Below are 17,951 nucleotides of genomic sequence, written 5' to 3'. Positions count from 1 at the left end.
GAGTTCACGGGGACTGTGGCAGCAGTGAGCGAGCAGACAGGGTTTCTGTGGCACAGGGACAGGGTGCTCTCAGGGCTGTGAACAAACCCTCGGAGCAGGTGCCCTCACAGCAGCAGACGGGGGTGAGGGGTCAGGACTCAGGGGTCCTGGGGGAGTTAGTCACACAACCTGGCTGAGGTTAGCGCCCTGGGTACATGTGAGAGACCTAGCTTGGTTTTGGCATTGCATAAGTGACCAATGCCAGTAACTATGGACTCACAGCAACAGCAATGAACTAGAAATTGTGTGTCAGGAGTTTTCCAAGAGCCAAGCACCTGACTGTTAACTGAGACAGGCAGTGAGAGAAGAAATCGAGGCGGGTCCGCTTCAGCCAAGGAGGTGCTGGGGTGTCGCACCTCGATCCTGCAGGGTTGCTGCCTCAGAACTGACTTGGGGGCATGGTGGGTTTTTATCTTTACAGCTGTTTCTGGGAATGATTTTCACATTCCATCATGACCCAAGCCTGGTATTTTGCCTTCTAAGCATTACCCTGGTCTCAGGGATTTGTGTGAACCTCACCTTGCCAGCCCCATGGGGTGAGCCCCACTTCAGCTTGGCATACACGTCGCATGCCCTAATCCAGGGGTTCACATGCACGTTCTGGAGGGCATGGCATTCTTCAGTGGGTGCCCCAGCTCACTTGCTTGCAGCTCACCGTGCCTACAGCCGAGGGTAAATATGATCAGAAACCACTCCTCGCTCCCTCCGCACATGGGAGCTGAAGTGAGAGTCACACGGTGTACGTACTCAGAGGGCTGCCCCTCTCGTCACTGTGCTTTGAAGGAGAGCTTTTGGACTTTTGTGTCATGCTTAGATTGAAGATCCCCCCTCAGTTTTTGCTGAATTATGTTCCCTGTAAATTATGGTGGTGCATGGATGCCAGGGCCACAGTCTGTCTCAGTTGTTGGGTTGAGGAGGCCAACCAGATGTTGTAGGTTAGTTGAGGCTTCATCCGTGCACCTGTAGGGATGCCTGCAAAGCCATGAACAGGGAGTCTCGGCCCTGAAGTTTCCTTGTTCTTGTCTTCCAGCTCCATCCACACTGAGTGACAGCAGCCCTGGGGGACAGGGACAGAACTGCTTCATAGCATTGCTCACACTCTAAGTGTGTGACTTCTACTGAAGCAGACTGCCCCTTTGTCCCCCCGGAGCAGATGATGCCTCGAACTGCTGACCTTTTGGTTAGCAGCTGAATGCTTAACCACTGTGCCACCAAGGTTCCTCTTTGTACACTATGGTCATTAGTTCTAGAAGTTCCCTTATGACTCTTTAGAATTTGGTGTACACAGTGATGTATCTTCGATGAGTAGGGATCATTTTACTTGCCCTTTTCCAATCCTTTTCTTTTTTTACCTCTGGCTAGGATTCTCTAGTACATTTTGAGTAGAAATGGTGAGAGAGATTGCAGGAGGAGAGATTACTCTATTTAGTCAGACCTGGTGCTTAGCTTCTCATCGATGCCCTGAACCACACTGAGGGATTCCATAGCCATTCTGATCATCATCAGGGTTTTCATGTAGGAAGAACGTTGGCCTTTATGGAATGGCATCTCTGTACCCAGAGAAGTGATCCTTTTTCCTTTGCTGCACTGATTTGGTATATTGTGCTGATTGATTTTCTAATGTTCAACCATCCCCACGGTCTTGGACTAAATCCTACTTGGTCATGACTCTTAACACGTTGCCGCAAATGATGGCTATAACCATCCTGCACATTTTAATTACATCATTTGTACAATGTGTACTAATGCATCTATTTGTTAATTATTTAGTAATACATAGAAAAAATGTGTTTCTAAGCACGGTCGTCAATTTAAAAGTTTGTGGCAGCGTGTTAATGAGCTGTAGGATTCTTTCTATTCTCTAGTATTTTGATGGTGTTGGCAAATCTGTGTTGGAAGGAGTGCATTCAGGCTCCTTAGAAGGAAGAATCGGGAGACTGCATCTCACTTACTGTAGTCATGTTATTAGAAGGGGCCAGTTCTTGAAAAAGATCATCAGACTGGGAAATAGTGTCAGAGAGAGAGAGGGAGGGTGGGGAGAGAGACAGACAAGAGACAGACCTTCAACAGGGTGGAGAAACAAGGTGACTACAGCAAGGGCTCTGAGCACCGCCAGGATTGTGAGGCTGGATCAGGCCAGCTGCAGTGTATAGGGTGACTGGGAGGCAGAGTCCCAACAACAGCAGTACAGTTGGGAAGAAATACTGGTGCTTGTGTGTCATCTTTGTTTAGTTGGAGTGTCAGTATTTGTTTAATAGAACAGATGAGGGAGTTTTTATTCTTTCTCTTTTTGGAAGAATTTAAACAGTATTGATGTCAGTTCTTTAAGTGTTTAGTAGAACTCCCCGGTGCCGCCATCTGGCCTAGGAGGTCCCCCTGTCCCCTCACCCTCCATGGAGGTTTTGATCACTAATTCCATCACTTCACTTGTTGCAGGTCTGTTGAGACTACCTGTTTCCTCTTGAGTCAGTGTGGTTAGATTGTGTGCTGCTAAGAATTCACTCATTTCATTCGGGTTTGCACTCAGATCATGAAAACACATGTTTGAAACACAGAAAACAGCACAAAGCAGCAGGATGTGCGTGTCTCTCGAGTCCTGTTTTTCTTATCTTTCCTGAGGGAGAAAGATGGGTCGTCTCCTCCCATGTAGTTTACAGCCTTGGAAAGGACGGAGGGTCAGCTCTGAACTGCTTCCCACATGACTGCAGTGACAGCCAAGACTGGCTCTTCTTGGTTTCGGACCAGCTGGACTCAAGGAGCGTGGCTTCTGCTTGAGCTGGTGACTCGCTGTGTCCTGGCCCTGTGGGGTCACCTGCCATCCTCAGATATGTCACCCCATGTGAGCTTTTCTGAGGTGCCCTCATCTCTTTTCAGGTGGATCCTGGGTTCACCAGGGAAGTGAAGGCCAAGGTGGAAAGGTGAGTGGAACAGGAGACTGCTAATGTGGACATGGAGTGGCCGGGGCACCATACATGTCTGCATTCAGTGTTCCCTGTGGTGCGGTGGGCTAAGCATTAACATGCTAGTGTAAAGGTCGGTGTTTCGAACCCATATCCACACCACGGGAGAAAGACGGCAGCCCCGGACACCCCACGGGGCAGCGTGCCCGGGTCCAGCGCATCTCCAGGAGCCAGAATGGGCTCTGAGGTGGGGGCTGGGCTGGGTTGGGTTTTCCTCCGTTCTGTCGCTGCTCTAGGCTTTTCCCCCCATCCTCTTCCTCTGCCCTGTGTCCTATGAGGCAGGTACATTATGTCCCCATTTTACTGACAAGGGCTGTCTCTGCTGGCATTTGGTGGCTGACACGTTCATATAGAAGTCACACAGCTCTCTAGTTATCAGGGAGCAGCCAGTGTGCCCAGGTCAGGATCACAGCTGCCCCTGTTCACACTGGGACCTAGCATCCAAAGGGCTTGTAGAACAGGGGCCCCTCCAGCCTCCCCCCTGGCTGAGGAGGGCCAGCGGTGACTGCCTTGTTGGAGAGCCCTGTGTCAGCCCTGCCCACCTGTTACTGAGATCCTGGGCAGTGCTGAGTTGGGGTGGACTCCCTGTCCTCTGTGGGAAACCCAGGTTCAGTTCTCAGCCAGTATACCCCATGTGCAGCCACACTCCCTGGAAGGGACCTGCAGGCTGCTGTGAGGACTCCTTTCAACAGGAAAACAGAAACATTCAGACATTCCTGCTTCCTCAGAAACAAACCACTGCTGCCCCCACTTCCTTCTGACTCACAGTGACCCCAGGACTGAGCAGAACCGCACCCCTCAGGGTTAGGATTAGGGTTAAGTCCACGTCCATCACTGTCCAGGCGGCTTCGTCGTCCTCCAGGGAACAGCTGGCGCTTCAAATCTCAGCATTCAGAGCGTGTCCCAGTGCTCGATCCACAGCACAACCAGGGCACCTTACAAACAGCCGGACAGCCCAGTCTGCCAGTAGTAGTCTTTGAGCTAGGTCACCAAGAGGGCCTGGGATACTGGGGACAGCGGCCAGGACCTGGCCCAGCCCACCACTGTGGAGTCCTCCCCGACTTGCTGCAGGCTGCCCATTGGGCATCCCAGGCTCCAATCTTTGCAGAGCAGGAGGCCTCTGCTTTCTCCATGGAGCAGCTGGCGGGTTCCAGCTGCTGACTTTTCACTTCAGCCACTGCACCACCAAGGCTCCCAACTAGACAATAAAACCAGCAAACTAAACCCACGCCTTTGAGTCATTCTGACCTGGGGAACCTGTAGGGTGGAGGGGAGCTGCCCTGGACGGTGTCCAAAGCTGGCGTGTCAATGGAGGCTGACAGCCCCAACTTCCTCCCTTCGAGCGGCTAGTGGATTTGATCTGCCGACCTCCCGATTAGTTGCCTATTGCTTAACCCCCGTGCCACCAAGCCCACATCCTCCTCAGTGATGGACACATGCTCCGCTCTCACCCCCTACTCACTTGCTTGGGTTCCCCCTGCCCCATGGTTCCTGAGGCCCTCTCATAGCTGCACATTTGCAGGACCACTGGCGCCCACCTTGCAGTTCCCCCACTGTCTGCTGGCCCCCGCCCCACAGCCCCCTAGGCTCCTTTTATGGGTGCACATTTTGCAGGAGCGCTGGCGTCCGGCTGGTTGGGGAGATGGCCCGTGAGGACCTACACGAGGTGGTGAAGAACTGCTTTGCCTTGGTGAACAGCTCCCTTTCTGAGGGCATGTCGGCTGCCATCCTGGAGGTGAGCGTGCAGGCCAAGTGTGACTGGGGAGGTGGGAATGTCCCTCCCTTTCTGTGTCCACCAGGTTTGTGAGAAGACCTGATCAGGCCCCCTTCCTAGTATAAATTGCTAATCAAAAGGTTGGCAGTTCAAATCCACTAGCAGCTGCATAAGGAAAATAATGAGGCATCCCCTTCCATAATGACTCCCAGCCTTGGAGGCCTGCAGGAGGTGGCGTGTGCTCGCGTTCTGTCCCTGCAGGTCTGTGAGGGCAGCTGAGCATCTGAACCATTGGCACAGGGAGTGGGGTGAAGGTGTGAGTAGGCTCCAAGCACCCCATTCCCGGCTCCTCTCTTGTATATTCTCTGACCCCCAAGTTTAGGTGAGAAGAAAGGGTTGGATTTCTGTATGTGCAGAGAACTGGGCCAGGGGCTGCCTGCAATGCAGGCGCTTCCAGCTCTGCTGGAATCACTTCCAGCTGTGCTCACGTGATGTCAGCTCGTGTGCGTCGGAGCAGAATGTGCTGTGCAGGGGGTTGTTAGGTGCCGTCTCGACTCAGCAACCATGTGAACAGATCTGAACCGTGTTCCTGTCTGCATATCCACCCCACCTGACACACTCAAGCCTGTTGTTACCGTCACCATGTCAATCTGTCTTGTTAAGGGTCTTCCTTTCTTACTGATCCTCCACCTTTCCCAATATGATGAGCCTCTTCCAACAACATATCTAATATACATTGAAGACAGAGTTTCATCATCCCTCCTCTGAGAAGGATTCTGGTTTGCACTTTCTCCAAGAGGGATTTGTGTGTGTTTTGGCAATCCATGGGCTACTCGGTGCTCTTCTGCAACAACACAGCTCAAAGGCATGGGTGAGTTTTCTGTCATCCTTACTCATTTTCCAAATTTCAGATGCACAGCAAGGAATTTAAAAGACCGTTGCTTGGATTAAGTGCACGCTAGTCTTTAAGCTTACATCCGTGCTCTTCACTGTGAAGAGGTCCTTGAGAGCAGATTTTTTTTTCCAGTGCAACACATCTTTGATTTTTGGCAGTTGTTATTGTAACTGCTGATTGTGGATCCAAGTAAAATGAAATCATTGACACCTTGTCTTCTCCCTCTATCATGATGTCTGTTGGCCCAGGAGTGAATATTTTTGTTTTCTTGATGTTGAGATGTACTCCATATTAAAGAAGATACTGTTTGATCTTCTACAGTAAATGCTTCAGGTCTTCAGACTTCTGCTAGGTTGTCCAGTTTTTCAGAAGATGACCAGGCCTCTTTTCTGAGGTGCTTCTGGAAGAACCCTTTACCTGTGAAGAACTGAACACATAAACAAACATCTAGACCACCTCGGACTCAGCTTACTGTTTCCACTTCTGTCAAGTGGTCCTGACTCCAGCGACTCCAAAGGGCAGGGCACATGCCAGAGAACTCGACCATGAAGGACGGGGCACGCCCCAAGGGTTGATCCTGCAGGGTGGCTGGAGCGTTGTGAGACCGACCTTTCAGTCAGCAGCTGAGCCCTTCCCCCAGGTGAAGCGGACATAGAGAAGAAGACATTTTGCTGGAGGGCCTCAGTTTTGTGGCCACTACTTCTCCTGTGGATCCACGTCCAGGAGCTAGAGACCTGCTGTATTTACTAGCCAGAGGTACGGTTTGCAAATCCTGGTGTTCTGAGAGCCCTATAAGCAACAGAAGCTGAGAGAAAAGTCCTCTCCTTTGCCTGAGAAATAACTCTGCTGCTTTATTTTAATGCACCTGCAAGTGTCTAAACAAAGAATCAAAGAGGCGGAGCAGACAGTGCCCCTGCAGGCCTGTGGCCAGTCCCACCCCATCCCTCTCTCTGCTTGCATATATAATCCCTTTTATATTGCAAAATAAATTGCTCAAGACGCACCCTATATTGACCCTGCTCAGGCTGAGGGCCAGGGCCGAGGATGCCCATGCTGGGAGGACACCCCCCAGCCCATGATCTCCCAGGTGGGTTTTCTCTCATCCTAAAAAGGCACAGTCCTCAAGACAGACTGGTTTTACTACTTCGGCTGAACTCTGGTTTTAAGATGATTGTCACAGCCCTATGATGGGCCTGTCCCCACGTCCTTGCTGACGCTTGCTGTTTCAGGACTTTGTTTCCAGCCATGGCATCCCAGCTGGCGTGTAACTGGTCCTCTTGTGACACTGCACATCTCCACCTGTGCTTGGTGGCCAGTTGAAAGTCCCTGTGGGTGAAATGTCTCGAGTCTTTGTGTGAGATCTTCAGATGGACAGTTTCCATTTTCCTGAGGTCCCGAATTCTCATTTTGTCTTTTGCACCTTTGTTGTTAGGTTTGTGGAAAGCCAGTCCTGAGGGTGCCGCACTGCTTGTTCTAGGACACGGATGGTCATGGTTTCCACACTGAGGGTCCTGGGCGTGTTAAATGTGTCATGCATGGTGTGAGGCACGGTCTGGTCTCATTCTTAGTGACTGACTTTTCAGACACAAATCACCAGCCCTTTCTTCCAAGGCTCTCTCAGTGGACTTGAATCGCTGGCCGTTCCCTAAGTTACGGTTGCTGACACCAAAGACTCTGTGGACCATCAGGGAGCCTGAGTGGCTGGGATTGGGTGGCCCAGGGACAGAGAACTTCTCTGAAAACCAAATGTGTATTGTCTCCCCCCTTCCACCTCTTGATCAAGTTCTCATAAAATGCCCTGGGTAACATTTGGTCACAATCTAACTTTATTCATTACTCATTAATAAATTATTACTAATAAATGAATAATCGTTAGATTTGACAAATATCAGTCAGAAGTGACTCATAGCTGACCCTCTGCTGAGTTTCTGGTAGGATGCAGACTGTCTTTCTTCCAAGGAGTCATAGGTGAACTTGAATTGCTACACGTGAGTGGTCTTTGTACAGCTCCCTATGGTTTGGGCCACCTCAGGGTTAGTGCCTGCTACCCGAGGGCACTGGTCAGGTGGGCCCATTACACTGTCTAAGGGCATTCCTGGGGCACTGGTTAAAAACCAGGGAGAAGAGCCCCTGCCCTCAGCTCCTGACCACAGGCACATACAGACACGGCCTTTAGATGCACTGGGACCCACAAGTCCCTGGGAGCCGCTCTGTTGGTGTCCTCACCTCCTCTCCATTAGGGAGCCCAGGCTGTGCATTTCCAGGGTTTGCCCGCACCACTCTGGGCGTGCAGGCAGCTCTGCCTCCCATCAGTTCCCAGGTTCCATGCTTGCCCTGGGAGAACCCAGGTTGCAGCCTCCCTCAGATCAGCCTGCACCATGCTGGACCTGCAGGTGGCTCTGCCTCCCATCAGCTCCCCGGGGTCCAGCGTCAATGAGGGGTGCCCCCTCCCCCTGCCAGCCTTCTCTGGAACCAACACTTGTTGCCACTCTTGTTTCAGGCCATGGATTTGGAGGTGCCTGTGCTGGCGAGGGACATCCCAGGGAACGCTGCTGTGGTCACTCACGAGGTCACAGGCCTGCTCTTCTCAGACCCGCAGGTAAGAGAAGCTTCTCTGCTTTTGAACGTGGGCAGGGCCTGGCCCCCAGATGCCAGTGTCTGCCCTGGTGACATTCCAGCACAGTCTGCCATTGGGGCACGTGAACGGAGGCAGGGGCTGGTCTGGAAGGCTGGCTGAGGCAGGGGACCTAGGTGGCTTGGTGTGGGACCTGCTGTGTAGGGGCCAGGAGCTTAGGACGTAACCTGGCCACCACTGGCCCAGGCAGGGTCTCATGCTGTTGTCCACAGGCTGGTGTGAGCTGGAGTTTAGGACACCATGAGCATCTTAAACCCTGAATGACATTACCAGCTGGCTGGTGCTGGGTGTGGATAACGCAGCTCGAACACACGTGCACGTAGGCTTTGCTTTCTGTTGGTTAAGAAAGGGCTTTCGTATTGGGGTGGCACTGTGTAGAGTGTGTTTTAAACATAAACCCGATGCCATCGAGTCATTTCTGACTCAGTGACCCATAGGACTGGTCAGAACAGAACTGCCCCCCAGCGTCTCCCGGCTGCAGTCTGTGTGGAAGCAGGTGGCAGCATCTCTCCCAGAGAGTGGCTGGTGGGGCCCAAACCCCTTTCCTTTTAATTAACAGCTGAGTTCTTTAAGGTCCATACCACAGTGACTCCAACAGTCTCTTCAAGCCAACCCATAACCCCCTGTTCAGTAGCTCTGGACTCATGGTGACCCCACAGGACAGAGCAGAGCTGCCTTGGGGTGGGGGGTGTTTCAAGGCCGCAGAGTCATGACGGTAGAGCAGGTCCAAGGGCCCCTCCATGGGGCAGCACCTCTGGTCACATGGCTGGTGGCCCCCCTCCCCGCATGGTCCTTGTTCCATCAGTAGTGTTACAGCTTGTGTCCCAAAAGGAGCTTTGAAGGTGACTTGTCCCCAGAAAACCGTGGGGAGTGTCCACACCTGCCTTAGGTGGCCACGGCTGAGGCAGAAGCACAGGCAGCCTGTTCACCCTGCTTTCCTAAGATGTCGCTATCGTGGGCTTTTTAGAAGCTTGAGTTAGCGCTTTATCGAGCAAGTCTGTGAACAGCGTTTCCCAGTAGCCTGTGCTGGCTTTGGGTCTCTGTGTTTTGGTCATTTTAGAACTATTTCACACTTTCTCACAGGTTTGCACACTTCATGTTGTGTCAAGTGAGAATCGTTTATAGGGGTTTCAGAGGCAGTTAATCACACGGAGCAGTTGGTGTGTTTGAACTCTTGCCTCTGGGTTGGCAGAGCAGCTCACCACTAAGCTAACCAGCTGCCCTTTCAGAGACTACAGGATAGTGTAAACCTAACTTTGTCACACACTAGGAAACCCCAACATTGGTGTGACTCACTTTACTGTGCTGTTTGCTTTCCTGGGGTGGTCTGGACCCCCACCCTCAATGGGAACCTCTGAAGTTTCTGCCCTGAGCAATGGTGAGGGCAGAAGAGATGTGTTGGCTGCTGTGGCCGGGAATCACAGGACAGGTGATAAAAACAGGAGAGCGATGTGTGAGAAGTGATGTCTGGCCAGGAAGTGGCTGTGCAGGTTTCCAGAGAGGACGCAAGTTCCTGTGACTGGTGGGGGAGCAGTCCTACTGTGTCCCCCCTACCACGGACACCAGGGAACCACAGGTCAGGGCTGCAGCCACCCCGCAGATGGGATGGCATTCTGCAGGGGACAGATCAGACACAGTCCCAGGTCAGGGTCCTCTGCGGGAGTGCCCACACCTTGCTCTGGGAGGGAGGAGGGGTGTTCTCCTGTGACAGGCTTACTGTCTGCTTCAGCACTGGGGGAGGGACAGCACCTGGGGCCAGAAGGAGGAGTCGGACAATGACAGGACAGCCGTGGGCTCCTGGGCTGACATCATCAGACGTCACCATGCACTCTACCTGTGTCACTGTGTTCTCTTGTGGCGGCTTGCGTGTTGCTATGATGCTGAAAGCTAGGTCACCAGGATTTCAAATACTAGCTGGGTCTCCTGGATTGGACCATGATCACCACCAGGTAATTTGGGAACTCAAAGCCCGCTTTGGGGGCTGTATAGAAACACTGATTGCACAGAATGCAAAAATTATAGTTAAGACTTTAGCAAATGCTGATGAAGCATATTCTGCCCTGGTAGGAATGCAGTGAGCTCTATTTTTATGCAGTTCAACCCTGGAAAACTTTAATCTACATGAAGCATTTCCAAACCTGGTAGACATTGGCAATTATTTCTCTTTTGAGGAGGAAGGAAGCACGGGGCCATCTTCCTAGGTATTTCATAACTGCATCGTACAGTTTCAAAATTAAAACTCATCTGACATTTAATATTTTCTGTCAAAGTCAGACTTCAACAGGAAAGCCCCATGGAGTTCTTCTGGGAAGTTTGGTTTTTAGAAAACTAGAGTGAGTGGGCAGAACCTTTTGGAGTTGATGACAGCTATATTTATGGTGCTAGCTGGGCGTTTATTAAATCCCCAGAGTCCTGGTGGTACAGTGATCAGAACATTTGGTGATTAACCAAAAGATTGGCGGTAGGAACCCACCAAGCTTCTCCCAGCTCTGTGAAGTGTGTGTGTCTTGGCAACTCTGCAACAGCTTGCCTCTCCTACAGGGGCCACTGCGAGCTGGAATCTATGAAGGTTGGGGCTGGGCTTTGTCATCCCGGGAATGCTGGTGGTGCAGGGCATTAAGGTTCGTGTCCCACAGCCAAGGCAGCAGGGCCGTGCGTGTGTGTGCCGTAACTGCATAAACCCTAGTCACTTGGGGCACAGCTTGTGTCCCCCAGACCTCAGCACGTGGTCTGTGGGAGGCATGTAGCGTCCATGCAGCACGCCGCTGTCCACTGGGTTTGGTGTGGCGGGGAGCCTGGTGATGGTAACTAAGCAGGTGTCCATGTGACGGTAGGGGAACTCACCTGCCGCAGATTTGATGGGATGGAGGCACCTCCCGGGAGCTGAGGTACGTGTCTGTCACTATGGGCTGCGCCGCTCAGGCATGAGGGCCGCTGCCTCACAGATGTGGCCTAAACCTCAGCCAGACGTTTCAGTCACGCCAAGAATCTTACTTTTGAAATGTTCTTCATTCTTTGCTTTTTCTCAAGAATTTCTTTGGGGATTCACTTAAGATCAATGTTTATATTTTCACCCTGCCTAACTAAACTTGTGGTCTCATTCTGAGTAAGCTGGTTTACAGCCATGTCATGGGTTCTGATCAGCCACAGAGAAACAGCACTTTCTGCAGGGATTTGCAGCTGGCTGCTGATTGTTTACAAGCCTCCTTAGCGACGCACACAGGTAATCTCACCATGTTTTACTTGATTTGGATTGTTTAAAGCATCTGTCTAGATGATCTGATAGTATGAGGAGGTTAATAGAGTAAGGCAAAATGGGAAGAAACACTGACAGTCAAAAGTTTGTAACTGAAGTGTGAGGTTTTCTGAGTAAGTGCTCAGGTGAAGGCACTTCCGGTGTCTTTAATTTCCATGATTTTTTTATAAGTACAGGATACCTTGTTCACAAATGAGATTAAATGCAGAGATGACTGATGCATTAAAAGATGATTTAACAGCAGAATAACTAGTCCAGTTTGGCTCTCAGGACATAACTGGGCTAGGGGGAGAATTCTCTTTGGGTTTTCTATGCGACAAAATAGCTCGCTAGCTAGTGTCCATTTTTGGTGGGACATTTGTTCTGCTTGACTGGTGATGGTCTTCTAGGTGTAGCAAGAGGCATTTATCCTTGGGAAAACCATGTTGGTGGAGGATCAGAGAGAGAACCCTTAACAAGGTGGACTGACACGCGATTGTAGCAGTGGGGTCCCACGTCGGACATTGTGAGGATGGCGCAGGGCAAGGTTCAGATCTGTTAGGAGTTTGGCTATCTGTTCTTGACATGTTGCTGAGAGAGGAGAGGAAGGCCCTCAACCGGCTGTACTGACACAGTGCCTGCAGCAGTGGAGTGAGTCAGATTGTGAGGTTGGCACAGGTTAGGACAGGGTTCAGATCTGTTTATAGGGCCGCTGTGAGAGGTACTCGACTTAGCTGCACCTGACAATCACCACAGTACAACGCTGGCATGGAAATGCAGTCTTTGCCTGGCCTCTTTGAAACTGGCTAGATTTATTTAATGTCCATGAACCTGTTGTAAACAACTCTTCTTAGCTAACAAATCCATAAAACCAAGAGATTTCAGAGAGGGCGATACCCTACACCACGTGGGTTTTTTCATAGTAGCCCCGGTGTCCTGAAGATTGCACGATGTGACTGGACACTGGACCTAGCCTGGCTGTGTTTATTGGAAGGTGCTCGTGGTTGTCCTGATGGCATTGGACCACCATGCTGACCACCTGCTTATACACAGGACAGTATCCTTGCTGAGGGTTTCTTACTTCGTGTTGTGGTTCGATTTACTAGGACAGTCGATCCTCTGCATAAAGTACTTTGTGCTTCTAAAGGATGTGCATTGTCCGTTATACGTCTGGGAGTGGACGTGCTGTGGATGTACTTGGGCCACTTCTGAGTGCTGTGCTGTAGAATTCTGTTTACAATCAAGCTATTTTTGTGGGATAGCGCCCACATCTTTATTGCTCTTAGAAGGTTATAAAGTTTTCAAACATTTTGAAAACTCCTTCCCTCTTCATTGACTTAAGTTGATATGGATTTGAAGTCCTATGTGAAGGGCAAGGAAAAGGGGACAGCAGTTGGGTAACTTGGCTGGTTTGGCTATTGTCTGAGACATTTTAAAACGGCGTTATTTTGTGATTAAAGCTGTGATAATGGAAATTAACCACACAGGCCAGGAGTGTTCATCTTCTCCTGGCAGACAGTAACTACGTTAAGGAGGTATTTACCTTAGAAGTCTGGGGAGCTCTGCTAGCTGACTGTAGAATGAGCTGTGATGTGGACCCTACGGCTGCACCTCTCAGAGGTTTGAGTCAACGAGCAGCTGTACAGGAGACTAACGGGCATGGTGTTGTGTATCATAGAATTGGAACTGACTCACAGCTGCCCCTCCAGCAGACTTTCATAGGGCATAAACTGCACTGGCTCTGCTTCCATATTTCTCCTGAGGAGCAACTGGTGGATTTGAACCACAAGCCTTTGGGTTGGCAGCGCAACTCCTTACCACCAGAGCTCCTCCGTGGCTTACGACGGGCAGTCTCCTCCTCTGGTTCACGGCCATGGAGACCCAGTGGAGGGCTGGTGGGAGTTACTGACCTGGCAATGTTTGATCTTAGAAGTAAACGGAACTATTATTGAAAAATGTTAGAATAGAATGTAAACTAAGATTTCAGGTCTCAAAGCACAAAGAAAACACTAGAGCAAGAGAGGACACTAAATTTATAAGCTAAGGAAGTGAAATTCATTGGGCAAAATACTTAAATAAGGGACAATATTGTAATGTCACAAGCATAAAGCAAATGGCAAAGATAATAGTGATTCTTACTAATCTTAATTAAACAAAATTGTTCAAAAGACATAATTGTGGGGATAAAGTTTTCTGAAAGGTGATAAATATTAAACAAAAAAGAATTCTTTTCCATTACACATTTGTCAGTGGTTTCCACACGGGATGCAGATGGGCCTCGGCATCTTCTGACACCAGATCATCGTCTTGCTCTGTGGCACTTGAATTTTAGTTTCAGCCCTTCAGTTGGCCTGCAGGTCCAAACCAGGTTGTCCTTTGAGTGAAAGGAAACCAAGGTTTAATACCTGTAAGTTTAGCAGCATAAATACAGAAAATAGTTCTAAATTAGAGCTTCCCCCCTTAGACTCTCCGGTCATCTCGGAGCCGTCATTCACAACATACTGCAGACTCCCTCTTCAATGCTAGAATTGTGCGTGCGTGGTATCAAGGGCAGTACTGTAGATTTACAGCATTGGAACAGGTAAGGTGTGGCTCAGTCTGGGTGATGTGAGGGCTAGATGGTATAGATCTTAGTTTCTAAAAGAGTGAAGGATTAATTTAGATGTGGCCAAATTATTTCCTCTTAGGAACACCCTTTCAGTTGATACGCTGCAGACTTCAGAAGGAAGTGACAGTGCATCTGGCAGCTCTGTTATGAAGGTTCAGTTAAAGACGACATTTTCACAGAATTGTGGACTACAGTGAGAGTCCCTCAGAATAGGATGCGCTCTCCCCAGTGCAGTGGTGCACTTTAGATAAGGCCACAGTTGAGGTCAGGTGGCTTCTGGGGGATCTGCCCACCTAGCATTTCTGTATAAGTGATTTATGGTCTCAGCTCTCTGGTCATGTAACTTCAGATCAGGGTTACTAATGGATAGGTGTTTTAGGTCTTTTTGAGGGGTTATTCTTCAGTTAGGTTTAAATAATTAAGGTTTGGCAGTTTTTCCTCTAAAATGAAGACAAGTGGCAGGATTTTAATGAGTTCGTGTGGAATCTAGTATTAGTGGCAAATGTTGTGTACATATGAAATATACTAAAGCAGTCACAGCACATAGCCTCAAAGGAAGTCAACAGTGGCACAGTCCATTGAGAGTTGCCCTAAACCAGAGGTGCTGTGGGGGTTTGAATCCCCAGCTGGTCTGCAGGAAAAGAATGGGCAGTCTCCTCCTGTGAGAGCTGTGGCCTCTGGAAACTCACTGGAGATTACTCAGCTGGGAGCCAGTTCTGACCTCGTGAGTTTCTGAGTTTGAACCTACAGTATATTCCACAAGCTTTGCTGCAGCACAGTCTGAAGGAAGAGGCTGGAGACAGGAAAGTCTACAGGTCGGTTTTGAGTTAACGTGTGTCCCCACTTATTTCATGTGTAAATAGTGGGGGAAAAAAGTCTTAAGTGGTAACTTGGAAAACCTAATTCTGGAGATCTAGTGGTAAGGAATATGTACTGCCAACCCACAACAAGTGGTTCAAATCCCCCAGCTGCTCTATGGGAGAAAGATGGGCATTCACTCCCTCTGTAACACGCCTGAGAACCTGCAGTAGCTTTCAGCTGGAGTCTGTTCTAACTGTGGCACATACAGCAGAGCTGGAGCACAGGGTAAGGGCCCCCTTATGCTGGCTGTAGTCGGTGAAATTAGACCTGGTCAGGGTTTATACAAGCTGAGGCAGCAACTGTTAACTGTGCCTGACACAAACCCTGGAGTTGGTTTTGGTGGTCTGAAATAATCTATGGGTTTTTTGCTATCAGTGGAAATACCTTTAGCAAAGATGAGGTATTTGACCATGTCTTAAACAAGCTTGGATGGTTTGTTTATGTCAGTAGTTAAAGTTGGTGAATTTAGTGACATCTTTGAGGCATCAAAGTTCACATAAATTGTTACCTATTCATTTTTACTAGAAAGTACGGACAGGAATATTGTGAGAGATTCCAAAGGTCTGTTAACAGGGCAATGTGTTGTTTAAGGTGAAACTTGACAAAGTAAGATAAGAATTTGGGTCACTTGAAATCTGGGCATGAGTAATTTTCCAGAGGTCCTGAGCAAAACCACCAGCTTGTGAGAGTGTGTGTGTTTTTAAATGGTGATCTATTAAACAGGGAGTAATTAGGCATTTAGATATAAAACTTACACCCATAGAAGACCCAGTTTAGCCTCTTGTTTTAATGGGTATAATTGGCTTTTTTTGGTTAGGACTTGGAAGAATCAACTTGAATTTTAATTGGTTATAGATAAACTATCTCTCTTGGTAGAAAAAATAACTCCTACAGTTATTAGGGCCTGAGGAAGAGTCCCTGTAATGAAGCTAATAGTGAACTACAACTACTTACAGGTAAGTTCAGTACTTGCATATGACAAATAGGTAGCCTAGTGGGCAAGGAACTGTACTGCAAAACCAAAAGGAGGGGTTTCAAATCCATACGAGAGAGATGGGTGGTCTCCTCTCATGTGATTTGCAGCCTCTGAAAACCTGGTGGTGCATCATCAGCTGTCAGTTCTACTCACCAGCACACACACAGAGCAGAGAACTGCTTCACTGGCTTCTGAGTGTGTTTCTTCTTTTCAAGTAGACTTAAGACCTTGCCTTCATCATTTAACTAAGTAGTTGAGTCAAAAAGTTTCTCAGTAACAGGAATACTAGGACTTAGAAGAAAAGGATATACTTGTATAAGGCCTAGGTAGTGAATGGCTTACGGGTTCATTTCAGTGGTTACCCCAATGATGATAGTTTGTGTACGCAGGTCGAAGCTCTTGTAGAATGTGGAGTTAACTGCAGATAGAGTAAATTCTGGGTAAGTTACAAGCCTGAGCACCTATAGACCATGCAGGAAAGGCCTTGTCTGCTCCCTGCTATCCCTCTGTGAAGGCCCTGGTTTGGGAGGCCTGTAGGGGGATAGTCCTTATTTTTAAAGAGGAGGACTCTTGCTTAATCAATATCTCAATGCCCTAATAACAGTAATAAAGCTTTAGTCTTTAATTACTGGACTTTTTGGTTCTAGATTTTTGAGCTAACTTAAAAGCCAATTCAGTTAACTCTGAGGTATGAACAATCTCAGTTGAGTCCGGTCCTTAGGATATAAACCATTAAAAAAAAATATAAATAAAAGCAAGCTTAGTTCAGGCGCACAGTTTTGAACCTTACCCATTTTGCTGGAAAAGCCTTTTTAATTGCTTTGGGGTGTGTGTGCCGGCTTTCTGTGGGGTGTCTGGAAGGAGCCCTGATCCAGGTGGTGTGGCCTCTATTGCTCGAGCTTCTCAGGTGTCTCCCTGGTCCTGCCACCACCTGAATCTAAACTCACTATCAATGAATCGGTTCCATCGCCAGTGACCATCCACTCCACTCACCAGGCTGTAAATCTACTGCCAGTCTTTCTACCGCAGGGCAGCTGATGGGTTCAAACTGCCAACCTTGGGATTATCAGATCAGCACGTTACACCCTGGGCCATAAATGGACCTAAGTGAGGGAGTGCCTCAAAGAATTCGCAATCTTACTGATCAGTGAAGAGTTGTTTTAGCCTGCGGGGTTATGGTTACCTGAGGTGGTTTGGTTTCTTCCTCTGGTGGCTTCATGTTGAAGGGCATTGCAGGGACCAGGGCAGATCGGGTCCTTTCTCCTGGCGGCTTAGTCCTGGAAGATATTTGTGGTGTTTGTTTCCACATAGCACCTTCTCTGTCAGGAAAGAGACAAGTGTTCTGTAAGGAGATAGTATTTGATGGAAGACAAGAGCAGAATGCTTGGGTTGGAAACAACATCTGGGTTGCCAGAAAGTGTCAAATGAAGCCCATTTCCTGGATTTGCTGTCAGTGTGAAAGTATGTCCTATAAATGCCACATTACATTCTTCTATTATAGAAGTGCCAAAGTGCCAGTTAAATGATAATTTCTGTTAACTATTCCTCACAGAAAAGTGAAGCCCAAGGGAAGGTTCATTTGGAAGGGCCTCATAGAATTTAACTAAAGATCACCATGAAAATGCCCTTTGTCTAAGAGAGGCCATGGCAGGACCATAACACTTGGAGTTGTGCCCGGAGTTCTGAAGCAGCTTTTCTGCTTTTGCGTTTCCCTTTATGTTAGGCTCTAATCAAGTTTGTAGTATTGTACGTAATTGTTTGAGAACCAAATCTGGTAGGTTTGATAGTCTCCAGTCTCCTGGATCCCAGGTTCTAACTTACTAGCAGACAATCTTAGGCCCAGTTTCCACTAAGGGCGTCCTGATAGAGGGAGCTCACAGCTCACGAATAACCAGATGGATTTCTAGTTTGTTTTCTTGAGGTATAAAACATTTCTACAGGGGAATGCCGTGGGTGTAGAAGCTGCTTTGCGTCTTAGTCGTGTGCTTGGTGCGACAGGAGCCCTGGTGTCACAGTGTGTTGTGTGGC

At 48.9% G+C, this 17,951-nt stretch overlaps 1 protein-coding gene across 1 annotated transcript in view; it reads left to right on the top strand.

Annotated features, from left to right (window-relative positions):
• The window catches only part of GLT1D1 (glycosyltransferase 1 domain containing 1), a 90,377-nt gene that overhangs the window by 63,835 nt on the left and 8,591 nt on the right, over positions 1–17,951 (top strand). Inside the window, exons 9-11 of the mRNA XM_006894682.1 lie at positions 2,914–2,957; positions 4,614–4,734; positions 8,109–8,207. Coding sequence (XP_006894744.1) covers positions 2,914–2,957; positions 4,614–4,734; positions 8,109–8,207 — 264 coding nt within the window. The remainder of the gene's footprint in view (positions 1–2,913; positions 2,958–4,613; positions 4,735–8,108; positions 8,208–17,951) is intronic.

This window comes from Elephantulus edwardii, unplaced genomic scaffold (assembly GCF_000299155.1).
Source record: "Elephantulus edwardii isolate Elephantulus edwardi_28Jun2011 unplaced genomic scaffold, EleEdw1.0 scaffold00148, whole genome shotgun sequence".
In the NCBI taxonomy this organism is placed as follows: domain Eukaryota; kingdom Metazoa; phylum Chordata; class Mammalia; order Macroscelidea; family Macroscelididae; genus Elephantulus; species Elephantulus edwardii.
Note: the sequence above shows the minus strand (reverse complement) of the source record. Positions and strands in the feature narration are given on the sequence as shown.